This window comes from Podarcis vaucheri, assembly GCF_965113315.1.
Source record: "Podarcis vaucheri genome assembly, chromosome: 13".
NCBI lineage: Eukaryota > Metazoa > Chordata > Lepidosauria > Squamata > Lacertidae > Podarcis > Podarcis vaucheri.
In genome coordinates, this window is record NC_138751.1 from 56814649 (window position 1) to 56841875 (window position 27227).

The 27227-nt window shown below is 45.9% G+C and overlaps 1 protein-coding gene across 1 annotated transcript in view; it reads left to right on the top strand.

Moving 5' to 3' along the window:
* TNS3 (tensin 3) overlaps positions 1-27227 on the top strand; it is an 81496-nt gene that overhangs the window by 35847 nt on the left and 18422 nt on the right. The window contains 3 exon segments of the mRNA XM_082196064.1: positions 359-1609; positions 5581-5741; positions 8254-8380. Of these exon segments, the coding sequence (XP_082052190.1) occupies positions 359-1609; positions 5581-5741; positions 8254-8380 (1539 nt within the window).

A 27227-nucleotide genomic window follows, 5' to 3' on the forward strand; every position in this document is an offset into this window, starting at 1 on the left:
AGTCAGTAATCACACTCTTCAGAGTTGAAGTCAACTCATTATTAGCAAAAATACGATCTTCTCAGACTTGGTTGAGTGTCAGGCCTAATGAGCACAGCATCTCATCCCAGGTAGGTCTGGCCCCATGGATCACTTGCTAAGACTGAAAGCCCCGCCTCCTCACAGCCTCCTTTTCCTTCACGTGGGGCTGTGAGGGTTGTCTGTTTGGTTGTGGGTTGCTTTGGGCTGCCCTGGGCAAGATAAAGCAACCAAAAATTTAATAAATAATAATAAACAATATTAAATAGTTTCTTCTTGCCCCCATTCCCCAACTCTACTCTGTTTCGTCTTATATAATGCCTGCTGTATTTCTTTGCAGCCCTGCGCACCCAGGACCCCACGGGGGGCAACTTGTATGCTGAAGCGAGGAAGAAAAGCTGCTGTGAGAGCCCCCTTCCCCGCAGGGCCCCGGCTGCTGCAGTCACCAGCCCTGACCCCAGGGACTATGCCTGGTCCGTGGGCAGCGACTCGGGACACTCTACAGCCTCTCTGAGGACGGACAAGACTGAAGAGCGCCCCCTGCCAGAAACCCAGAGTGTCCTGAGCCCCCTGGAGAAAGAGGGGCTGGCGCGATTGCTGAGCGGCCTTGGTTTGCAGCACTCAGCCAGTCCTCCTAAGGATATGACCGATGCCCAAAGCACGCTCAGTGGGACTCGCCACATAGTACCCGCCCAGGTTCATGTGAATGGAGGTGCGGAGCACAAGGACAGGGAAACAGACATTCTGGATGACGAGGTGTCCAGCCACGGCCTCCACAGTGTGGGCAGCCTTGGGACTTTGTCCTCCTCCGAAGGGCAGCATTCCAACCACCTTGGAAACTTCCGCTGCCACAAAAGCAGCCAGAATTCTCTTCTGTCAGATGGCTTTGGAAGTAATACTTTGGAGGAGGAGTACAGCAACACTCTGGTCCCAGATTTGGACATTGATGGAGACGCCAGATATGAGAGGCACTTTGGAGGCACTGACCCAAAGCTGTCTCAGCAGCTGCCGAGAAATCCTGCCGTTTCCCCCGAGCCACAGGCCTGCAGCCTCAGTGGCTGCCCAACCCAGACATGGGTGTGGGAACAGCAAATGGTCGTCGCTCACCAGTACGCTTACAGCCCAGAGAATGAAGTACGGCTTGGTATTCATGGTGTGGCTGAGAACTCCGGCAACCTGCGCAGCCAAGCCAGAGGTCCAGATACCCCTGTGCGGGGATCCAGCAGCAGAGGTGCTGTGCAGAGGAGTCTTGGGAGTATGCCGCCGTCCAGCAAGATAGCACAAATCCCTGGCCCTGAGGTTTTGAAATTACAACACAACCTTGAACTGGGATTGAACGTGGGAAACGATTCAGCAGGCTTGCCATCCTCCCCCACCCTGGATATTGATCAGTCCATTGAGCAGCTTAATAGATTAATATTAGAACTGGACCCAACATTTGAGCCTATTCCCACATGTATCAAGACAATCAGCAGAGACACAAGTCAGCTGAATGGCCTTGCAAGCCCTAAAATGGACATGGGAGGGTTTGGGATGAGCCCCAGATTCCATGGGAAGGCAGAGGTCCTGGACAGAAACCTGCCTCAGCAGGGTGAGTGATTCTTCATGATGCATCAATGAAATATGTTTTTCTCCAGTGATTAAAAGCTTCCATTTGCCATTGCATAGTGTGAATATGTTAAAAGTTTGTCACCGAGAAATGGAGTATCTCCCTATTACACATCTCTGGAACATTGGGATGGAACTGAAGTCATTTATCTTTTTTCATTAATATGGTTTTTTCTACACCTTATATCAAAATAATTTCTATCTTTATATTTCAATCATTATATTAAACCCAAAGAGGCACGCATAGACCATGAAATCCCAAGATTCAAAGTGGCCAATCAGATCTTCCCTGTTACGATTTGGGTCTCTCGTGTCACTTCCTCTCCCGCCAGATCCTCCCTAGGAGAAGATGTTGGGGGGTGAGAATGGCAGGCGACTCATCAAGTAGTTCTCATTCTTTTCAGTTGCTTTAGTTTTGTGAGGTTCAGGTTGGGGAGACAGATGAGTAAGGGGAGAGTATATTCAAATATTTATTTATTGTTATTTTATTAGTTAAATTTGGGTAACGCCCTTCATCTTTAGCTCTCACAAAATGTATAAGGAAAACAAGAAGAAAAAAGCACAAACCAGTAAACCCCCTCCCTCCCTCCTCTCACAAACACATTAAAAACAGGGTATAAGATGTTAATCAAGCCAAAGGCCTGGTTGAAGAGAGACATTTTTGTGGCACCTAAAGGTGTACAGTATAAAGACAGTCTAGAGTTGTGAACATTTTTGGAATTGTGAGCAGCGTTTATTTTGGAGACAGTTACAGTGGCACCTCCAAGTTAATAAGAAAGAGCTGTTCACAGAGTTAGTTGCTGAGTCCTCCTCCCAAGCTGGAATGAGCATATCCTATTTGTGTGATTGTACAAATAACCCCACATTGTATATAGTCGAGGGGACTGCATGTGTTTGTGCCTCCACAATGGGAAGATGGTCAGAAGCAAGCTTTAGGGCTGCTTAGAATAAATCTTAATTATTTGGTAATATTCTATCTAGCCCAGCATTCTGTCTCCTTAGCAGCATACATAGACCCAGGAGAAGTAGACTTACTTTTTTATTTTGTCTATAATGCAGGTACTTTACTTGTGATTTGCCATTTATGGGGGTGGAAATGTCATTATTCATTTACTTTTTTCCCCTTAGGAGAAACTCAGGAGACAATAATTATGAAAGACTCCCTTTTTATTATGAACAGAGTTCTCAAAATACAAGCAATATGTAAAAAAGAAAAAAGTTGTAAAAATTCATCATCCTCATCATTTGTTATTTATACCCCGCCCATCTGGCTGGGTTTCTCCAGCCACTCTGGGCGGCTTCCAGCAAAATATAAGTAAAGGTAAAGGGATTCAAACCGCCGACCTTCTGACTGGCAAGTCCTAGGCTCTGTGGTTTAACCCACAGTGCCACCCGTGTCCCAGCAAAATATTAAAATACCATAAATAATGAGACATGCGGAAAGCATCAAACATTGGGAGTGCTTTGAATCTGAGTGTAGTGTTTCGTGTGTGTGTGTTCATGTTCCCCATCCCTTTTAAGCTCTGAAAGACTTTTGGAAGCATTTGTGAATGTCCCCCACCTTTAACCGTGGCTGTGACAAGGAAGACCTTGAAGGTCTTGCGAGAGCATCGCTGACCCTGTGTTCTGAGCAGGACTTGCCCAGTAAGCAAGATGGAGAGCTTGAAAGCTCTCCTCCAGCTCCGCAAAGGTAAGGATGCTCACACGGGGCAGTTCCAAGGGGACGCATACTCATGTATACTCATTTTTGCATATACGCACCATCCCCCAAACAACACCCCCACATAAGATGCAAATGTGCTGTATTTTCAGAGACCACTGAAACATCTCTAGGAGAATCTTGCTGATGAAAAGCAGATCTCAGAAAATAGGCGCTGTGTTCTCTGCCCGGTGTGTAGAGGAGGAATCTGCTCTTCCCAGTTTAAGGCCAACAGAAATGGCTTCGTTCACAGCTGATCCAAGGGTTGAGAGGCCTTTGGCTAATGCCTCTGGCCAGGCCACTCTCAGCTGAATACCTGGCGGGAACGGAAGTAAACACAATCTCAGGGTTCAGGCTAATGTCTCTCAGGTGTTTCCCTTCTCATTCACCCCAGTTCTCCCCTCCAGCCAGGAAAGCGGCAAATGTTTACTGTGCTATTTCGAAAATTGGATCATCCAAGTTTTCTGTGGTGATAAGATATTTCATAACTTGAATTATGAATATCCAGCTCTTCTGGACAGCAGTCATACAAGAAATATGCAAAACAACTAAGCAAGTATTAGAAGTCACCCCAGAACTGGCCCTACTAAACATCTTCCAAGACAACAATGCCCATTTACACCACAAAGAGCTCATAACCCACCTACTCTCAGCACCCAGAAGCATCAAAGCCAGACACTGGAGAGACCTGTCAGGAGTAAGCCTGGACCAGTGATACCAAATAGTAGGGGAAACAGCCCTAATTAACCAACAAACTGAAACTGACACAGGGACAAATAGAAGAAGACGCCTTCACCACATACACAACCCAGCAAGACCACAACAGGAACCCGCCAACAGCATTCAAATCAATCTGTCTAACCTGATCCAAAAACACACACACCCCTCACTCACACACGAAAACAAAGTTCATCACAAACAAGCAACAATCACACCCATGGCCAACCCCAACCTCTCTCACCACCAAAGGAACACAAGCGAATAGTAAAGAGAACCCGCACAAGCAACACTGACACAAAACCCCACAAATCATAGAATCATAGAATCATAGAGTTGGAAGAGACCACAAGGGCCATCGAGTCCAACCCCCTGCCAAGCAGGAAACAATACAGTAAATAGAATAGAAGCATTGCCCCCCAACCCCCAACCCCACCCCCCTCCACCCCCACCTCTTTCTCCCTTTTCTTCCTAATGTAACACTAATGTCTCAACAAATGAAACTGACCTGTAGAAAATGTAACTTGAAAAAAGAGACATTGCACATAACTTTTGTAAAACAAGAAATCTTTAATAAAAATATATTACAAATAATAATTAATTGAATCATAAACAGTGTACTAGAAGCAGACCACTTTTTGCCTGTTCCCTGGAAAGAAAACATTTTAGGATGGAAAAGGGGCTTTTAGCCTAACTTTCCCTTAGGCTGTGCTTAAAAAGGAAAGCTTCCATTTTCCACCCTGCTATGTCTTCCCCATTTCTTTCTCCCCTGCGCTTACATAAAAATACACGCATGTGCTGGCAGCTGTAGCATTTCTGATAAACAAGGAAGAATGTCTTATAAATATTCAGCAACCGGTGTTAGTTCCTTTTTATGAGCAAATAGCAGTGCAGGGATGACATATGGCAAGTACTGACCAGAGCTCACTTGGAATGCAAAATGTTAGAATTTACTTTGGCTGGGTTTGCTGATGACACTGCAGTCACTGATGCCATTTTAAGTAAATCTACTTGATTTTATCCTTGGCAATGAATTACATCCCTTTACTGCAAACTCACTTTACCTGGTGGTCACTTTTTATATTGCCCAATAGATTTTGCTGCAAAGTATTTGTCTGAATAGGGACGCGGGTGGTGCTGTGGGTTAAACCACAGAGCCTAGGACTTGCCGATCAGAAGGTCGGCGGTTCGAATCCCCGCGACGGGGTGAGCTCCCGTTGCTCAGTCCCTGCTCCTGCCAACCTAGCAGTTTGAACGCACGTCAGAGTGCAAGTGGATAAATAGGTATCGCTCCGGCGGGAAGGTAAATGGCGTTTCCGTGCGCTGCTCTGGTTTGCCAGAAGCGGCTTAGTCATGCTGGCCACATGACCCGGAAGCTGTACACCGACTCCCTTGGCCAATAAAGCGAGATGAGCGCCACAACCCCAGAGTCGTCCACAACTGGACCTAATGGTCAGGGGTCCCTTTACCTTTACCTTATTTGTCTGAATGTTTAACATGTAACCAGATCGAGCTTCTCTGTGTGTTTGTATCTCCAGGCTCTCAAGCAGATGACGTATTGAGTGGACTAAACAAGAAGTTAAGCCGGGCACAGTTTGAGAACAATGTCTCAGCCCAGCCATTATATCCAAAGTGTGAATGGGCGGAGCCTTCTGCGGAAAGACTAGGTTCATACAAGCCTGGAGGGGAGTCAAATGAGGTAAGAAAGTTGGTTGGCATCCATCTGTCTTGAGAGAGAATGGAAGAGTGCGCCTTTGGGGGTGAGGCCAAGCTGTTGGAAGGTTGCAGCACCTGCTGTGGCTGTAGAGGCTGATAGGGGAGAGACATGTTTTGCTGCAGCTGGGGTAGAGGAAGGCATCCGGTGCTGCTGCTGCAGGTGTACCATGGTGTTTCTTCCTTCTGCACTCCTCTCAGCAGTCATTCCTCCTCTGGTCACTGCTGTCGATATGTGACCTGACTGGTTGTCTCCAGGTGCTGCTGTTGTCTACAAGGGAGTCCCACATGGCAGCGTTGATGTTGCCAGCTTTCATGTCCTGTTTGCAGATACCTTTGGGTAACACAGTTGGTCTGCCAATGGGTCTGATGCATGAGGCCAGCTCCCCGTAGAGAATGTTTGGTGAATCCTTAGAGAATCCTTGGTGAATGTTGCTGGTGTCAGCAGCAAGTTGGATGCTCTGGCACAGCTCTCGGAGTCATTGGCACATCGTCTGGCAATCCGCTGGGCATCGCTCCTTGCCTTTCTCAGTGTAGCAAGTGTATTTTCACAGGGTACACTCTTGTAGTTGAGGAGAGCCTCACAGCAATAACAGATTCCATGTCCTTTAATGCCAGCCTCTAACCAGCCGGGAGTCGGTTTGTTTCTGTTGCCCAAGGAGGACATAGCTGTGTTGTAGGTTGCCTCTTGGACGCGGTCTCACCTTGCTTCATCACTATGTCTGGTGCAGGTCAGTAGAGCTTGTTCAACAAAATCAGGGAAGCACTCAAAAAGTTCCGGCATGACTGTTCTGGCAGTGTTGATTCAAGGCCGCACTTTCTACTTTGGGCTTTGGGCTGTCTTTGGCTGGAGATGGATCTTTCTTGCCACCAGGGAGTGACTATCTGTGTCACAGTCAGCATTGTGGTAGCTCCGTGTGGCACGAACACAGTTCAGTGCTGATTGCCTGGGGACAAAATCAAGTCCAGCTGGTTCCTGTGGCCTGATATTGGCTGTTTCCAGGACACTCAATGTTTTGCCTTGGTAGAGAAGAACGTGCTCATGGTGCAGAGGCTGTGCACTGTTCAAGCAGGCCTTCCTTTGCCCGTTTTCCTTCATGCTGCCAATAATACCAAAGTGGCCTATGCAGTGTCCAATGTGTGATGATCGTTCCCAACTCTAGCACTGAATTCTCTCAGCAGGAATAGGTGTTCTCAGGCTGGGACCCTCCTGACAACCTGGTCTTGCTCCTCTTAGAACTGGTCCTTGGTCTGTATGGTCAGAGCACAAAGTGGGAGCCTAGACACTCAAGATGCTATCCAGACCGGAGGTTGTTGAGAGGCGGAGGGAAAGCAAGCATTCTGAGACCTCCGGCTGGTGGTTCTATCACAGACAGAAGAGAGTTCCTCACTGTGAAAGCTATGCCATGAACTTGCCCTCCTTGCCAGAAAAAGGTGTAGTTTTACTCTCAGAGGCTGCCATTCGAAGTGAGTCTGGTGTCCTGTAGAGTGGCAAGGTCAGTGTTGAGCCTTTTCAGCTCACGGTCAATGATGGCCATCTTCCATGAGTCATTGACCTGTAACAGGCTGGTGGACAAGCCAGGACACATGGTCCCGATGTACCAGCTTGCTAGGCACAAAGGAGTTTGTTTCCATTGCCTTAGGGATTTCATTCTGGATTTGTGTAGAGTTTACTCCTTCACCTTTTCTTCTCCGCAAGGCATTGGATTTGGATTGTTCCTCAGGGTTTACTCCTGAAACTTTTCTCAGGAATGAGTATGGCTGCAAGGCATGAAGGTTTAGGATCAGCATTGTCCTAGACAGGCTCCCTTTCCAAGATGACAAGCCCCACCTGCCCCTCATTTCCCTAAGCAGCAGGTGCAGGAAGCGCTTTACCGACCATTGGACCCAGTGTTGGTCTTGTCCACTCAATCCGCCAGAGCCAGTCTTTGCGTGCAGGGATGTCCCTCACTCACCAAGGGTTTCAGACCCATCAGTCAACCTCACCTGTTTAGCCAGGCATTTGAAGCCATTTCCCCCCAGGGCGTGTCCGCTGTCGCCTGCTGACAGCTTCTAGGAGCCTCAGGTGAGAGCTGAGTGCAGGGGGGGGGGGACCAAAGATGAGCAAACTGCCCAAGAAGGAGCGCTGCGTGTCCCCCACCAGAGGTACTTCCCCTCCCCTGACACCCCATACACCCCAGGTAAGAAAGTATTACTTGAGTAAGAATGCCTAATCTATCACTGTTTTCGGGATTGTCTGCATGCCTTCAAAGATTTGGAACCAGCCCTGTGCTGTTGTTGTAGTTAACCACTTTGGACCCAGGAGATGTAAATCTGGCAATGGGGTCAGTGGTCATTTCCCCAGGTTAACTGTGACTGGGCTGCATGTGTCCACTTGTCTGCAGCTTTAGGAGCACTGAGATCTTTTCATTTTAAAAGTGGGCAAAAGGTTTATGTAGGCTGACTTGATCATGCCTGGGAAAAATGGGCTTCCTCCATGTTTCTGTTTTATATTCCAGAGGCGTGTTGAACACTGTCAGGAAGACCTGGATGAAGCAGACAGCAGCATCTTCTCACCAACAAAAAATGGGAATCAAACGCTCCAGACTACTCCAGCATATCCAGTATCACCAGAGACTCCCTATGGTGAGACAGCGTCTTTTGGATTTTGCTTCTATATCCTACAACCAGGGTTTGTTCAGCCAGAGCTCACCGGAACTCAGTTCTGGCGCCTCTCAGGTGCGTGCCACTGCCATTGTCCTCACAGCTCTGGCCTCTCAGAGCTGTGCTCTTAGAACTGTTAGAATTGTTCCACAGTACAGACTAGACTTTCCTTGTGCAAAATAGCTGCAGCTTCTTCAACTGTTTGCTTAACATTAATAACGGGAAGCAAAACAAGGAGTATAAATAGATTAAAAAGTAGGTATCTTGTGCACTTAATGGTCATATAAAAGGCGGAATTTCAGCAGACATGTCTCTTCAGACTCTCACATGGCAAGGTGCACCTGCCAAAATTCCCTTTTCTGTATAGCTGTTGAACATACAGGGACTTCGTTCTTCTTTGCATTTGATCACCCTAGAGACCCAGACCCGTTGCAGCATTAACAACAATAAAATTGCTGAAGTGTGCAAGAGGCCTGAGTTGGATCAGATGCTATATTTAGCTTTGCATGTTTTGTCAGCTAAAACAGTTAATCATTTACAGAGAATCCAGGTACACATATTCCTGAATGTGGACTCTGCTCATAGGTGACATTTTAAGTATATTTTCTCCTGCATGGTTGATGAAGTTTGGCGCTTCGTGAGAACAAAGAATTTATAGAATATTTTTCCTGCTGCTAACATTTCTGTGGACAGTCTGCAAATTCAGTCATTTTGGCTGCTTGAGCAATGATACTATGCTAATTACTGAAACATTTCATTGCATAAATGATATCTTAAGCACTGCCTTCAGAGTTATATAATCTATTCAATACAGAAGGCTTTTGGAGTGTGGGGTGTCCAAGTGTGAACTTGCACATGCATCCATACTCACCTTGATTATTATTACAGGCACACACACACCCACACACACACACACACACCGCTTACACAGGGGTTACATTCCAGGAGCTTGTGCATGTAAGTGAAACTGTGTAAAGTGGGGAGCACCCCACTTTAATAGGGAGAGAAGAAAGAGAGACAAGTGTCTCTAGAGTAGAGAGGCTTGGAAGTTGGCAACTCCCCCCCCCCAGCACATGAAGAGGCAGTGGTGAGGGCGGGGGGAGTAAGGGGCACCAGGTGAGCAATAGGGGGTTGAGGCTAAGCTGGACAGGTTGACCTTCCCTCCCCACTGCCTCTCCACGCACTGGCACCTCATTCCCAAGTGGGGGTTGGGGTGCTTGGGTTGCCTGCAGGCTCCACCCCAAGGCTGCCAAGTCATCTCAGCTGTGGTGCCCTGCTGCAAGCTGGGCAAGAGGGCAACCGAGAGCAGCCACTGTCCTGCCACCCACCGCCTTGATGCTGCCGCCCACCACATCCTGGTGCTTCTGCGCTGCAGCCTTTCCCTGGTTGGGCAGCAGCCCCAGCGAGGGGAGGGAGGACAGTCTATGTATTTATATATTTTGTGGCCGTCCACATAAATGCAGTCACACAGGAGTGGGAAGAGAGGGGGTATATAAAAACAGGATGAAATAGATTAAGACCACAGAGCCATCCATATTCCCACCTAGGCAAAGAGAAGGGGGCAGATCTAACCTTCATAATATACATACAGAAACATCACAGTAGAGGTGGTGAGACCTACTAGGGGCAGGTAACAGAAGCCTGGAGATCCTCTTAGCAAAATGGGACCAATTGAGCATAAGTTGCCATACTTTGTGCTATTTCTAGTGTGTCCCTTAATGGTGAATTGTCCCAGAGCTGGACAGAACTTCTCAGAGGGAGCTTCTATTATTGGGCATGTTCGTAAATGAACTGTTTCTGGTGGTATTTTTCCCTTTTCTCCTTGACAAAAACATGTTTGTCAGAGAGGACTATGATCTGTGCATGTTCAGTCAAGCCGGGTGCTTTCTGTTTCTGCATACCAAAATATGTTGTCACTGTCAGTGAAAATGACTTGGAAAAAACAAATGATCTGCAACCAGACTATTTCTATGAAGATCTGTCAGATAGATGCCCCAGAATTCTTTGGCTTGTTAGGTTCATCCAAGTTTTTGATTAAACTGGTGTGAGATTCCTCTTTTGAAACTATAAAACAGAAGCCACTGATAGGACCTTAAAGAAAGTTAGTTTTTAATGTTTACTCCATGAGTATGTTCTTGTTTTCTCATCTGTTTGTTAAAAATATACCCTGCCCTTCACCTCAGTTAGACCAAGACAGCTGGACAGTAAGCATAAATGCTGCAGCGCTCTGAGCACATTATAATACATGGGTGTAGATCTGGAGCAGATCCTGCACCCAAGATCCTGCCCACCCCATTCCCATATCCATACATTATATCTAAATGAATGTCTGAGAAGGGCTCTAGTCTGCACTGAGCTAGCGTCTTCTTTGAGCCAGGAAGCTCTTAGTTCAAATTTCATCCATGAACTCCCTTGGTGGTCTTAGGGAAGGCACTTTTCTGTCTATCTTGTGCTATTTCCCCCCACTATGTCGCTGTGAGAATAACTGCTTTTTCTGCACCCTGCATTTTGTGCTATCATAAGGTACCTTTTTGTGCCTTGCTGCTAATTTATTCATCATGTTTGTCTGCAGGTTTAAATTCTGCATTTACTGGATGCTTCTGTTCTTATGTTGTGTTCTTACCTGTTTGGGGGTCAGATAATGAAGGATTGGTGAGATTGAGGGCCAGGACACTACTGATTGGGCTTGCCTCCCCTGATTGAGGGGTCTGGGGCCATGCAATGTCACCACACACATGCATGCACTCCCCACAACATGCACGCATGACGTCAGCACGCCCCACGGCCCCACATAGATGGTGCCCCTGCCACTGATGCTTGGGTCTCCAGCAGAAGGAGTTATGGCAGTGGAGATGCGAATGGCCATGAAAGGGAACCGAGCAGCCTCACGCTGTCTCCTCTTGTCCAGGAGAACCCTGATTGTTGAATCAGCAGCTCCCTTGAGTCTTCAGCTCCTTCTGTTCAATGCCAGTGGAACATACAGTGGTACCTCGGGTTACAGATGCTTCAGGTTACAGACGCTTCAGGTTACAGACTCTGCTAACCCAGAAATATTACCTCGGGTTAAGAACTTTGCTTCAGGATGAGAACAGAAATTGCATGGCAGCGGCTCGGCGGCAGCAGGAGGCCCCATTAGCTAAAGTGGTACCTTAGGTTAAGAACAGTTTCAGGTTAAGAACGGCCCTCCAGAACGAATTAAGTTCTTTTTTTTTTTTTTTATAAAATTTTTATTGGGTTTTCACATTTTATATAGACAAAAACAAAGACACAAAAAACAAATAAACACATAAACAAAAAAGAAAATAAGAAAACAACAACAAACATATATACTTTCCCGAAAATGTTATTTCCTAACCCTGGTCATTGACTTCCCCCTACCCCCTCCCTTGCATCCCCATTTCCAAATTTATGTCAGCAAATTGGCATTTCCCTGTCTTAATATTAGTCCTTTTATAAAAACAAACAAAATTATTTTTTTCTAAGTTGGACCTCAATTCCCTTCCAACGATTTCCCATTTTGTCTTGAATAATGATCTTTTTAACCAAATCCCATAATCATGAGTGTTGTTAGAACTTAATTTTTCCCTCCCTCCCATCCCCGGTTTGCGTCCCTTCCCAAAGCATGTCCAAAATAACAGTTCCTAGCCCGGGTTCCTCACGTCCGAGGCCCTCCAGTCTCTTTCAGTCCCTCTCCGCCGGTCTTGTTGGTAATCCTTTATGCCAGTCGTCACATCTCGAAAGAGTTCTTTCACCATCAATCCAAAGTCTCTTCCCATATTTGCAAACAGCTGCTGAAGAGTTTCCACAAGGCATGAATCTTGAAGGTAATCAAAGTCAGAGTCTATGTGGAGGCCCCGATTATATTTCTTTATTTTAAATTCCTTAATTTCATAGACTCCCAGGACCTCCACTTTCGTCTTCTGCATCTTTCGTGGATTTATAGTAGATTTGCTCCAATAATCTCCTTGTTTGTATTCCACAGGCGTCAGCTTCTGCTCTGTATTTTCCCACATCACTTCTTCTCTTTCTTGTTTTGTCTTCTCCTCTTCTTTTATTATCATTTCTGGTTCAGCTGTGGATTCTTTCTCATTGAGGTCCTCGTTACATTCAGCAGAACTACTTGTTTCAGAAGTCAAGGTCATCAATTGTTCACTCATAGCCGTAGTCTGCTCTTGTAAGATTCCAACCAAATAGAACATCCTTTCGATTTCTCCCAGTATCTTTCCATCCACAGCCATTGTAATTCCACAGAATTCCCTCTAGAGGGAATCTGGTTACTTAGTATTCTTTTCCCCAACAGTCCTTTGTCTTGTTATTGTTTCTTTATTTCCAACAATTTTAGATCAATTGTAACTCTTTTTAATCCAGAGGTAACTTAGGTAGCAATTTTCCACTATTAACAGTCCGTTTGACAGCTTTGACAGCTGTCAAACTCTGCACTTCTTAAACCAGCTCCAAAGCAGGACGCTCCCGGGCCCGGGAGGGGGGGTTGTTTACAACAGAACACAAAACATCCAACACTCCTCTCTCCTGCTCAAAATTTCCAAATCTTGGAAGTTACTGTCTTTTTTTTTAAAAACTCACCCTTTACAGGGTGGGCACTCCAGCTTAGTTCTTTTTTCGTTGCTCTAGATCGTCTGCAAGGTGGGGGGTGCGGACTTCCTTTTAGCACATCCCCCGATCGTCTCAAATTCAGTGGATAAATTTCTTAAAAGCCAAGTCCAAATTACTCACGGGTTGTTTTTTCAGCCGAATTTCAAGGAAGGAAGTCAGCGCTCTCCGGTCATGGCTCGCGGCTTCGCTCAGCAGAGGTAGCGATGGACTCTCAGTGCCACGCCACCCCCCGTATCCCCTCCGCAGCCTTTAAAAAGGCTCTTCGCGAATCAGGGGGGGCGCTTAAGGCACCCGCCGAGTCTTCAGTCCGCAGGCACCGCGCCTGCGGTTTTAAGGGTCCCCGTGTCGCCGGCACGGCAAAGACCCGTCCCCTGCTGAGCCGATTCCCTCCGGAGCTCGGAGGGAATCCGCCATTCCCAGATCGCGTCAACCCCGGAAGTCCAGAACGAATTAAGTTCTTAACCCGAGGTACCACTGTAGTTCATTTAGGGTCTAATCCTGGATAAGCATGTTGTTCTGGTTTGTATTACTAATACCTAGCTGGAGAAATGGGGTATGTTTGTAAGCCCCTCCCAGTTATGTCCATGAGGTTTCTTGGAATGGTCTTCATAGGCAGGAACCTGCAATCTTCTAATTTCAAGTTCTGACATTGGGAATGGGCAAGGCAGAGACAGGTTAAGAAATAGGGGTTCAGCCTGTCTTAGGTGAGGTGGAAGATTCAGGTTCACAATTTGGGCATTCCTGGGATTATTTTATGTTATTGATTTATTTATTTTATAAGACTACTTATAAACCACCAGCTCATGAAAAATACCACATTGGTATCATTAAAACATCATAATACAGTGGAACCTCGGTTTTCAAGCTTCTCGGAAGCCAAACGTTTTGGAAGCCAAATGCCAAAAACCCGGAAGTAATTGCTTCCGTTTTTGAAGACGCCTCAGAAGTCAAACGGCTTCCGCTGCACGTTTTTCTTTTTTCTCAGTGGATTTTGCCGACTTCCCCTTGCTCCTGATTTCCAACGTTTTGGAAGTCAAACGGTCTTCGAGAACAGATTATGTTCAAAAACCGAGGTTCCACTGTACTATAAAATTATAAAATACAGAGAAAAATACTGCTGCAATCCCAGGAGTTGCTGTGGAAGATACCCACAACTGGCCAGTTTACATATTGCATTTGTCCATTTGAGGCTACGTCCTTGTTTGCACAAAAGAGCACTGTGGAAATGTGTCTTCCTCTACTTTTAAGTTGTGTGTCAGGTAAGCAATCTGGCCCACGAACAGCTAATCCCATTTTGAAAAACAGGTAGCCTTCTTCAAGCAGTATGTAGTTCCCCCTGGCTTTTCAAATTAAATGTAAACATCAAAAACATCCAGCAGTGGAAACTTGGTAGCTGGCATTGTGAGGGCAGCTAGTTTTGCAATGGAGGGTTCCTGTGTGCTTCTGAAGAAACAAGAATGCTCTGTGTCTCCCACTCTGGGACTTATAAAGACCCTCTTGTCTTATGCCTCACGCAGTGAATTGAGGTCCCTTTGTGTAGCTGCATTACACAAGCTAAAACATTCTGCACCAAGCCAATTGCCAGAGATTTGAGCTGCGTCTCACAAATGTTCTGTGCTTGAACATTTGCTGCCATAGAATCACAGGACTTGGAAAGGATTTTCAAAGGTCAGCAGAAGCTGACACAGAGACTGGATTCATTAAGCCAAAACTGTCCACAGAGAGAGGTTTCTTCAGTCTAGCTTTCAAAATCTCCAGCCCATTTATTAACCCACTCCTGCAAAACTGTCCCAGCGTGCCGGGGGGGGGGGAGGGGGCAGTCAGGACATGGCAGAGGACCACTTCTCAAATGGCTAGGCTATGAAGAGGCCTGGCCTGGCTAGTAAGCAACAGGTTTTTTTGGAAGCTTGTAACTGAGCTCACAAAACACCCCACCAAATAGCATTTGTTGTCTTTCTTTCTTTTAAAACTTCTCTTAGTTCAAGGAGCCTTAAGGAAGAAAGGCTCACGAGAAGGAAGAGAAGTGGACTGTTCTGCTTGGCACCATTGCTCTTGCCTTGTCAGGGCCTTCCTGAGAAGCAAACTAAGCACCCAGGCAGAGAACAAGCACGCCTGCAAAAAGTGTGTCCCTTATGTGCAGACAGGAAGGGCCAGGCAAGCGTCTTTTTTGCTTTCCTTGCAAGCGAAATATGCCTTTGCTCTCTTTCTCTTACTGGCACTGGGAAGCAGTTCTTGTGGGGAAGGTTCTATAGGTTGGGCAGTGAGGCCCATCTCTTCAGTCCCTGGCCATGATCCAAACAGAGATAAGCCCCCATAGCAAGGGAAACTTCTTTCTTAAGGCTTCTGGGTTCAAGCAGGGGTGGGGTGGGGAGTGATTTCTGTGTTGTTATTGTGGATGGGGAGAGGAGTGGTCTCTTTCTGCCTCCTTTTCAAGCAACCCACCAGCAAAATTTGCCCCATTCCTTTTTTTTTTTTAAATATATATTTATTAAAGTTTTTCAAAAAATAAAAAAAGTGTTTCCAAAAAACAAGAAAAAAAAGAAAAGAAAAGAAAGCATATGTAAAACATTTCCAAGAAAAAGGAACACATTCGTTATACAACCATCATATCCATTTTTGACTTCCTTCAGCGTCGCTGACAATCATTCATAGTTATCCTTTTTATACACATTTCATCTATCATTCCATATTGCCACTTGACTCTCCCTTCCTCATCATCTCTGCTAAACAATATTTATCAGTACTTTACAAAGCCTCTTTAAATCCCGCTAGCGTTGTTTTTACACCATAGTTAATTTCCAGATAACACACAAATTTCTCCCAATCCTTTATAAATTTTTGATCTTTAGTATATCTAATTTTCCCTGTTAATTTATCCAATTCGGCGTATTCTGTCAATTTTGCTCTCCACTCCTCTACTGTTGGGACTTCCTCCTGTTTCCACTTCTGCGCTAACACAATTCTGGCAGCTGTCACCGCATATTGGAAAAGTTTACAATCTTTCCTTCTCACATCCTTCCCGACAATGCCTAATAGAAAGGCTTCTGGTTTTTTCACGAAGGTGTACTTCAACATCTTTTTCAACTCGTTGTAAATCTCCTCCCAGAAGCATTTAATTTTTTTACACTCCCACCACTGGTGGAAGAAGGTCCCCTCTTTATCCTTACATTTCCAGCATTTGTTGTCCACCTTGTACATCTTTGCTAACTTCGCGGGTGACAGATACCATCTGTAAAGCATTTTCATCATGTTTTCCCTCAGTAAAGTGCAGGCTGTGAATTTTATATTCTCTTTCCACAGCCTTTCCCAATCCTCTAATTGAACATTATAGCCGAAATCTCTTGCCCATTGGGTCATCACTGATTTTACCTCCTCATCTTTCATGTGCCAATCCAACAGTATTTTATACATTTTTGAGAGATTTTTATTATCGTTATTTATTATCTCTTTTTGAAATGTTGATTCTTTTTCTACATAATTCCTTTCCTTCAACTCTTTTTTAAACATTTCATTTATCTGAAAGTAGTGTAACCAGTCATATGTTAAAGCCTTGACTTGATCATAGGGTTTTAATTTCCACTTCCCTCCTTCATTGATAACCATTTCTCCATAATTTCCCCATTTCTCTCTCATGTTCACTTTCTTTATAGCCATCATCTCTAACGGGGATAAGCAGTGTGGGATTTTTGGTTCTAATATATTTTTGTATCTCTCCCAGACCTCTAATAAGGCACCTCTGAAGATATGATTGGTAAAGCCCTTGTGTGCCCTCTTTTTATCACTCCATAAGTAGGCATGCCATCCGGCTTTGTTATTAAAACCTTCGAGATCTAGTAATTCCCTGTCATCCAGCTTTACCCATTCTTTAACCCAGCACAAACATGCTGCCTCGCAGTAGAGTCTCATGTCTGGAAGGGCGAAGCCGCCTCTTTCTTTTATGTCTGTCAATAACTTAAATTTAATTCTGGGCTTCTTCCCCTCCCAGACATATCTCGAAATTGCCTTTTGCCACTCTTTAAAAAATTTTGTGCCTTTAATTATGGGTATAGTTTGAAATAGATATAACAGTTTGGGGAGTACCATCATTTTTACCATCGATATTCTTCCCCAGAATGAGAGTTTCATTCTGGCCCAGATCTCCAAGTGTCTTTTTACACCTTTCCATGTAGTTGTATTGATATAGGTCTATGTTCTTATCAGAAAGCCAGATTCCTAGATATTTAATCTTCTTTACTACTTCAATCTCCGTTCTTTGATGTAATAAATCAATTTTGTCTCGGTCCATATTTTTCACTATCATTTTGGTCTTTTTCTTATTCAATCTGAATCCTGCTAGTTCTCCAAATTGTTCCATCTCCTTTAAGATTTCTTTTATACTTTCTGTAGGTTCTTCCACAGTCAACACCACGTCGTCTGCGAATGCCTTAATTTTATATTCGTTTGTCCCTAGTGTGACCCCTTTGATTTGCTTATTATGCCTGATTGCATTAAAAAGAACTTCCAAGACCACGATAAATAGTAATGGCGAGAGTGGACAGCCCTGCCTTGTGCCTTTGCATATTTTTATTTCCTCGGTGATGGAATTGTTTACTATCAATCTTGCTTTCTGATCTGTATAGATTGCTTCAATACCGTTATAGAATTCTTGACCCACCTCCATACACTTTAAATTTTTTAACATAAATTCCCAAATAACATTATCGAAAGCTTTTTCCGCGTCCACGAATATTAAAGTTGCTGGTTTATCACATCTATCGGACAGATATTCTATGAGATTGACTATATTCCTTATATTATTTTTTATTTGTCTGCCCGGTAGAAAACCTTGTTGGTCTTTATGTATGGTCTTTATCAGTATCTTCTTTAATCTTTTTGCAAGAATTCCCGCGAAAATCTTGTAGTCTGTGTTAAGTAGCGAGATGGGTCTATAATTCTTAACTTGTGTTAAGTCCGAGTCTTGTTTTGGTATTATTGTAATAAATGCCTCTTTCCACGTTCCTGGGATGTCCTTTTCTGTTAAGATATTATTCATTACTTTTATCATCGGGGCCATCAGAGAGTCCTTCATTTCTTTATAATAACTTGCAGTGAAACCATCTGGTCCCGGAGCTTTCCCTCTTTTTAACTCTTTTATGGCTTCTTCTACCTCTTCTTTACCTATTGGTGCGTTCAACTGTTCTTTTTGATTTGCCGGAATCTTCCTTACCATTTTATCTTTCAAATATCTCTCTATTTTCTTCTTGTTATTCCTTTCTTTGTTCCTGTATAGTTGCTTATAGAAATCCACAAATGCCCTTCTAATTCCTCTTGGTTCTGTTATTTCTTCACCGTTTAGCTCAATTTTACCAATTGTATTTTGTTCTTTTCTTTTCTTATTTGCCCCATTCCATCCATCCCTGATAATGGCCCATCTGGCTTCCATTGAAAACTTCTTACCAGTGGGGTTCATGTAAGAAATTTCTTCAAATATATAATGTATATATTGCATTGCATAAATTCTGCTGCCTTTTATTCATTTTGGGTCTAATCCAACCCAAGCTGGTCATGGTGCCTTGTCTAACTTCATTGTTGGATGACTGGATTGCATTGGAGATATTTTATGGCTGCCAGATCTACCCTATGTAAGTATATGTCTGTCTGTCTGCATTCACTCCTTTACTAATATCAAGGCGATGGTAATTGCTAGAAGTAGAAATCAAACAAGGTGTGGATCAGCCCATATTTATCTGACTTCATCTCGCTTTTTTTCCTTGCTAGTATCAGTTCTTCAGAATTTCTAGCATCTTTTGGAAAGGTGGTGACACTTTACTGCCTCTCAAACCAAGTTTGAATAATTATAAATGTGCTGTCAGGAATAACATTTATTGTTGTTACATGGAAAGCTATCCATGTTTCCTTGAGTGGGGGGGGGGCACTGTGGCCCCTGAGATGTTGTTGGCTGCACCAGCCCAAGGATAAGCGTAAGAATCAGGGACAGCTGCACTCCAACAATATAGGGGAGCCTCAAGTTCCCCATTCCCGTCCTCAAGGATGTCAGTCCCCCCAGCTTCCTGGATTATTCTTGCTATCAAATGTTTGCATTGTTCTGTTTCTTGTGTTTACACTGAACTTCCAAGAGTTTGTGCATCTCAGAACTCAGGTGGAAGGTATTTGATGAGATGGATACCATTTTAGCTTCCAAGAATAATACCCTAAAATTTGTAATCGCAGATAAAGATAAATATTTGCTACAAAGCAAAACATGTGTGTCTCTTGTTCAGTATGCAGCAGGCTGGATTTTCCTGAATAGATTTTAAAAGGTTGTTTGTTTTAATAATTGGTAGGCCGCCCTTCTGCATAAATATTTCTAGGATGGCTTACAAGTTAAAATATAGAACACATGCAGACAATGAAAATCAAGATAAAAGATAAAGCTGTGACGGGGTGGGAAAACGCTCTGCCCCACCCCCTTCTTTGTCCAACTGCAACCCAACAGTCTTACAGTGTTGTCAACGGGTCTTACTCTCTGGTAGTTGCTGCCACCAGCTTCCCACTTATGGGAGGGGACCTGGGTGCACCAAACAGATTACTTTTGGAAAGGCTGCAAGCCAGTTCACTTGGCACTCCTCAGTTTAACCGTGACACAGATTGCTAGGGAAAGCAAGGCTAGCTTCCAGCTGCCAATTCCTTGTCCAAGATCAAAGAAGCTTGCTGATTTCCCCAGCAGACCCTGGGGACTCTGGGACCAACGCGCCTTTGTGTTTCCCAGGCAGTTCCCTTATTAGTTACTCAGAGTGTACAAGCATCCTACACTCCCCGAGTCTCTCCCACGTCTCGGAAGAGCACGCTGGTCTCTTACAATTCTGATCCTAAACTTCCTAGCCTATTCTTTACATGACAGATGTTCTGGTTTACTCACAAGTAAGCAGCAAAGATAGCCAGCTTCATAGAAAGTCCATTCTGGACTGCAGGGAACTTGACTCTCGGAACCCCTTCCAGCTCAACAGTATGTGTGTGAATGTGCTTATTAAGATTTTTCCTAAGTAACAAAAGTACATGCAGCATCTGTTTTCAAATCATAGAGTCCTTCAAACAGGTCACTTACATTCAGGGTGAGACATTATTGTCTCTCTCCCCTCTCCTGGGAGGAGTGAATCCTGGCTGTTTCTGACCAGTAAGATCCCAAATGTTCATATTATTACCAAGCAAAGTATTAAAAACTGGTGGTTTATTCTGTATGTTAAATGTTGGAAGTAAAGAATGTTTGCTCATTCATTCATTCATTTATTCATACAAGGAAACAAACACTGAACTTTATTTGCTGCTAAGAGTGCATGGCAAACTGATAAAGAGCACACTCTGAGAGGGAAACTCCAGAGCCTGCAATCCTAAACTATGAAATAAATTCAGTGAATTTAGTGGAACTTACATCTGAGCAAACATGCAAAGGATGGCACTGGGAAAGGATGTTTTGCTCTATGAAACTTGGAAGTAGGTGATGAGCAGGTCTGCCTTCTCCATCACCCAACAGCCTTTCTCAATCTTCTCCACGCAAAGGACCTTCTCCTTCCTTGCTCTTTCTCTTTCTTCAGCCATAAGTGAAAAAACCACTTTCTATTATTAACTTCTCTTGCAAGCCTGAGCTCATTCTGAGCTTCAGCCTGCATGACCTTCCCTCTGCAAGTCTTGGCTACTCATTTATATCCTTGTAGCATTTCTCGCCACAGTGCCCTATGTTTGACTGCTAGGCCCATTTGTGAAAGTAATTTTATACAATAATGTCCTATTTCACTGCAGATTGTTCAGCTTCTCCTGAACAGGGAAATACCATCTGAAAGCTGAGAGGGAGGGAGAGATAACAAATCATGTTTGGGGAGTCTCCAACTTCCTTCTTGGGTCTCATTTTTTAATGTGGAAAACATTAACCCCCCCCCCCAAAAAAAAAAACAGGACTGCTTGCTTGTCCTTTGGAGAGGCCCCAGCAGCAGACATGTAATCTAAGGAAATTAACCAAGATTACTTTCTGGTGGGAAATGGGGCTTCTGTGCTTTCTCTTTTAAAATGTTGGCAAAAACGCTGAGATATTACAGTCCACGATGGAATGGCACAAGCAGGCGGTTGTGCTGCTTAATTTGAAATGGCTGTGAAAACAGAAGTGCTTGGCTCTTTTAGCAGGTTATAATTTTCCAGAGAGGATTGGGGGACATTCAGTGAGTAGGATGACTTTTCCTCACCTGGACCAGACAGGCTTTGCAGGCCTTTTGCCTCCTCCTCCTCCTCCTCTTCCAGGGCCCTCCTTTTCCCTTAGGTATTTAAATGCACAGTGTTTTTTTCTTTCCTTTTCCTGGCCCAAAGCTTTCTCTCCTGGCGCCTGGGGCTCACAGGGTTGGAGCCAGCACTCAGTTAGCCACTCGGCCTTCCTTCCAGGGCTCTTCTTTTGGCTTCTCGCCTTCTGTGTTATTAGCGATGGGGAGGGCGAAGCAAATCACAGTCTTAAGCCTGTCTCTGAGGAGAGTGGAGGAGGGAGTCTGCAACGCTCCTGCCTTCTCTTGCTTGGACTACTTTGCTAATCTTGCAGAGTTCATTGCTCCAACAGCAGCATGCCTGGTATTGGTGCAATTCTCCTTGTTGAGTAGCAGGATCTCCTTTAAGAAGTTGGCAGGTGTGGTCACTGTTTTTTTGGCAGGAACCAATGTTCTTAATTCACTTTGAGCGGGAGATTTGTTGGCTTTCAGCTGCTAGCCTAGGACAGTGAGGTCCTACACAATACAGTCATACCTCATGTTACGTTTGCTTCATGTTACGTTTTTTCAGGTTGCGTCTCGCAGCGACCCGGAAGTACTGGAAAGGGTTACTTCCGGGTTTCACCACTCGCACAGAAGCACTAAATCGTGCTTTGCACATGCACGAAAGTGCCAAATCACGCTGCGCACTTGCGCAGATACGGCGCTTCAGGTCGCGGGCTTTTCATGATGCGAATGGGCCTCCGGAACAGATCCCGTTCGCAACCAGAGGTACCACTGTGTCTTGAGATTGAAGAGTCACGGTTCTTTCCGCCTGCAATGCATTTTACAGTTCTCTTTGGGTGGTTTTTTAAGTTGTATTTCACTGCATCTGTAATGCACTATAATTGCTCCTGGCCATATTCTGTGGGAAAGGAGGGATCTATTCTCTGCCTGTGTTTACTATAATTCTGGTCGTGAACATCCCTGGGCAGGGGGAATATCTTTGTATTGTCCTTTCTGTAATGTCTCAAGAGGTGGGCTCAGTGCCACCCTCAGTCATGTTGGGGGGCTCAGGACTCAGGCTGGAGTCTCCTTTCTCCCTCCCTCATAGTAAACACAGGAGGGGAAGGTCTCTTCCTAGGAAGCCCATAAGGGAATGAGTTGGCACCACCCGCGAGGTTTATAAAAGAGGCCCTTACAGAGCTCTCTCCGGTTGCCATTCTGTGAGGTCTCCTTTCTTCCTCTGTTTCAGGGATGGTTCTTCTCCTGTTGTCATGGAGCCAGCAGAGAAACATGCTCAGGGGCCAGAGGGTGCTGGTCATGTTCTCGCCTCTCCACAGTGATCCTCTGTAAGGAAGAAGGAGCACGGTCTGGATCTGACCATTCAGCCTAAACCTCTTGGGGTGGAGGGTGAACTTTCTGAGGAAGAAATGATGGTGGTTGGCTTCTCTCTTGTGCAACATTCTTGGTTTTCTTTTTCTTCAGGATGGGATAAATAAGCAGCTTACCGCCAACACCTTCAAAGACAAGTGACCTCTTGTCTGCATTGTCTTTCCATCCTATGTTCAAATGTTTCTTCAAGAGAGTTGTGTTGTCTTACTCCCCGGTCATATAGATTCCTTTTCTACAACCTAAATTGGTTTGTCACAGCTCTCCTGACTCCCCATTTTGAGTCCTTAGCTAACTATGATCATAAGTTTATAACCGAAAGCTAAACCCAGAACAAACTGAGTTGGTCTTTAAGGTGCTACTGGACAATTTTTTAAAAAAATGTTTTTGACTGCGTCAGACCAACACGGCTACCTAGCTGACTCTAGAACCTTAAAACTGTTTTCCTAGCAGCCATCTTCCTGCACTCAGGCCATGCCTGTCAGAGTGATGGGTGACCCAGGAGAGCTGCTAGTTCTCCCTAGCATAGCACATGTTGGGGCAGAGGCTTTGCTGGGAGGGCAACCTGTGCCCAGAAACAGAAACTCTGAATTGGCATCTACTGTACTATATAGGTGTATGTGGGAGGCAGTGGGAGACAGGAGGGCCTGGCCTGCTCTGGTCCAGGGGGTCACGAAGAGTCGGACACGACGAAACAACAATTAGCCGGTGGGACTCCTTGCGCGGGGGAAGATGTTTCCCTGCAAGATGCCTGGTAGGGCAGCGCATTCTCAGGAATTGCCCAGTGGTCAGCTCAGGGTGGCCCGTGGGGCGAGTGCCAATATGCCTCTTCAGGGAAACATCTTGAGGATGCCGCCTGAGGCTCCCTCTGCTACTGGGCTGCGCCTCCCTGATCCTGGTTTCCGCTCTTGGTTCTGCGAGGGTGCAGCGTGCCAGGTGGGAAGCTGCCTTTCCCGGAGCCCCCGGGCTCTAAAGAGCCGGGATGCCCAGGAGCTTCTCCCCCCCCCCCCGCGGCCTGGCGGGCTCCTCCTTCCCCGGGCGGGCGGGCGGCTGGAGGTGGAGCCTGGGCGGCCGCGTCTGGCCGGGAGGCTTCCCCGGGGAAGAGGCGGCGGCGCGGGGCTCGGCCATGGCGGCGGCGCTAGGTAGGCGGCGGCGGCGGCGGCGGCTCCGAGGGGCCTGGACGGGGCGGGGGGCGCGCGGGAAGGCGGGCAGCTGGCGAGCCCCAGGCCCGGGACGGGGCGGCGGCGGCGGGCGGCTCCTGGGCTGCGCTGGGAGGAAGCAGCCGAGCCGCTTGCCCGGAGTCGGCCCCGTGGTTGGCACGGGCTTCCCCGGAGCAGACAGGGACCCCGGGGCCCCGATCCCCCCCCCCCGAGGAGAAGGGTCTTCCGTCGGGATGGGAGCGGGCCTTTGTTGGCCGCGGAGGGGGACTGCGCTCCCGGCTCAGCGCGCCATCCTGCACGGGCTCTTTCCCCGCAGCTGAGGGGTTGGGGTTTGGTTTGCGGGAGGCGCAAGAGCTGAGCCACTTGTCGTGTTTCTTGCAACTTGGCCCGGGGGAAATGGCCAGGCCCTCTCTGGGCTGGAGGAGCTCTCCAGGAAGAGATTGCGCGCAAAATATGGGGCAAAGCGTAGACTGGAAGGCAGAAGTCTTACCGGGATCAGCATAAGAAGGCGAGGCCCTTCAGAGAATGGGCAAGCAAACAGGCTGCTAGAAAACATGGTCAACAAGGTCATCTAGGAGGACCCTCCTGCCTCCAAACAGAGCATCTTCCAGCCTCATAGTCAGAAAAGGAAGTTAACATATTGATGAAATTTAAACCTGCTTTCTCTCTAGGAGGGTGCCTGTTTGGCTCCAGAATCTTCATTTCTTCTTGACAGACATAATATTTTGTTTTGCACTGAGGCACCTGCTCATCTGGATGCGGGTGGCGCTGTGGGTTAAACCACAGAGCCTAGAGCTTGTTGATCAGAAGGTCGGCAGTTCAAATCCCTGCAACGGGGTGAGCTCCCGTTGCTCGGTCCCAGCTCCTGCCAACCTAGCAGTTTGAAAACACGTAAAAGTGCAAGTAGATAAACAGGTACCACTCCGGCAGGAAGGTAAACGGTGTTTCCATGCACTGCTCTGGTTCGCCAGAAGCGGCTTAGTCCTGCTGGCCACAGGACCCGGAAGCTGTACGCCGGCTCCCATGGCCTGTAAAGCGAGATGAGCGCCGCAACCCCATCTCAGGGGGCACCATCACCCGGTGGGAGAGTTGCTAAATTCTCACAGATTAAAAGTGCATAACTGCTGAGATGGTGCTCAGTGTCACTTCTGAAGAATACCATTTGTGCTAACAAGCAAATATCTACTTTGCCCACTGCCCAGATGACTCTTGCTTTTCTCCTCAGAGGCTTACCTAGAGGGCACAAAATTTGCACCTCTTTTGGAGGAATGAGTGGGCCCTCACAGCAGCCCTGCGGAGCCCCTTTCCCAGCCCGCCTCTGTAAAGTGTGCACTGGGGAGCAACCTCCAAGTTAGTGCCTTTCTGCTGGTGCCTCCTCAGAAGTAAGGAAAAGCCAAGCAAGGTATTGTCAGAAGTTCTTGCCTCTGGCTTGCCAGACTTAGGCTGCAGTCCTGTGTACCCACTTTTCCAGGACTAAGCCCCGTTGAACTCAGTGGGATTTACTTTTGAATAGACATTTATAGGACGGTGTTGTGAAACACCCAGTTTAAGAGTTGCTTGTGAAGGCTGAATTATGTCTCTTTTTTGTGTCTGGACGTGGTGGGAGGCACAGATACATCTCCTTGCCAAGGGCGCAGAGGAGCCTAGGTGCACCTCTGTCTCCTCTACGAGTTCTTTTTATGTTTCTGATGGGAGTTTTAGTCCTACCTGTGGGGTACCACGTTCACTACCCCTTCTTACAGTGGTTCAAGCCAGACAGGTTTATTACCAGTGAGAACTGGGCCAAAGTTGCTCAGGAGTGATGATAAGAGGGTTCCTGTCTGCAAACGTTCTTTGGAACCCGAACATCCGACGGGGCTTCCACGGCTACCGGAATTGGCTGCAGAAGGTTCCTGCAGCCAATCGGAAGCTGCATCTTGGTTTCCGAACTTTTTGGAAGTCAAATGGACTTCCAGAACGGATTCCGTTTGGCTTCCAATGTATGGCCGTACTTGTAATTGCTTCCAGATATTTCAGAATAAACCAGGATGAGTGCACAAAGAGACTTGTATCTGTCTGGTGGCGTATGATTAAAAATACACCCTCACTTTGTTTTTGTCCCTAGTCAAACGAAAGACATCTCTGCCTCATTTGAAATTAAAAGTAGAGCACTCCTAGTTTTGCTCATAAGCTGGCACTAGTGTGAATGGCACCACTGACATTCCAGTGTGGCCAGGAGGGTCTCTCCCCACCTCCAGTTTAGTTTGATCCCTAATTAACATAGCTGTTTTGGCAGAATTATCCCTCACCCCATTTATCTCCTTTGTGTCCTAACCAGCAGTATGCAAGTTGCTATCATCTAAGAATTTCTGCCATTCCACCACATAACCCAAATCAGCTAAACTTTTGGGAGCCTCCCAAAATTGCTGATGGAGCTACTGCAGCTTCATTGTGAACATCTGAAGGGCTTTCAAGGCTCAATTTAAGAACGTATCCACAAATTGAATTGCGGCATATTAGTAATTACAAATCACAAAATCATTCTTTTTAAAATAAATAATATAACAGCTGGTATTTAAAGCCCCAGAAAGAAGTAAGTTCCTGAGAGCTAACATTTCTAATGCTCCCCCCCCCCATGCAGGGAATTGGGGGGGGAGTGTTGTTTTTCATCTGCTGGATCCTAAGTGTAGGGTTAAAAAACATGGGAATGCGGGTGAATTTATTTTTAAAAAATAAATAAATACGTGGTTATCGTGTGCAGTGTTCATATACCATTTTAGAGACAGTCTGGGGGGAAAGAGTGGAGTAGAATGACCAGTTTGGTTCCTGAGTCTTGTTGCGCAGACTGTAATTCAGTCATCCCTAAGCTGGGACCTCCTGATGTTTCAGACCACAGCTTTCATCTGCCCCAGGGAGTGTGGCCCATGGTCAGGGAGCGGCGGTTCAAAACATCTGCAAGTAGATGGTCAAGGGCTTCGTTATTCCCTACACAGACACACCAAGAGGCTGTTTCTTTGTAGGAGTCATGGCACACGTAGAGAGGTTTCTTTCTACCATGAAAGGAAATTTGATCTGTGGGCCATGCTGGAGATACAACTTCCCCACCTCCAGTTTAGTTTGATCCCTAATTAACATAGCTGTTTTGGCAGAATTATCCCTCATCCCATTTATCTCCTTTGTGTCCTAACCAGCAGTATGCAAGTTGCTATCATCTAAGAATTTCTGCCATTCCACCACATAACCCAAATCAGCTAAACTTTTGGGAGCCTCCCAAAATTGCTGATGGAGCTACTGCAGCTTCATTGTGAACATCTGAAGGGCTTTCAAGGCTCAATTTAAGAACGTATCCACAAATTGAATTGCGGCATATTAGTAATTACAAATCACAAAATCATTCTTTTTAAAATAAATAATATAACAGCTGGTATTTAAAGCCCCAGAAAGAAGTAAGTTCCTGAGAGCTAACATTTCTAATGCTCCCCC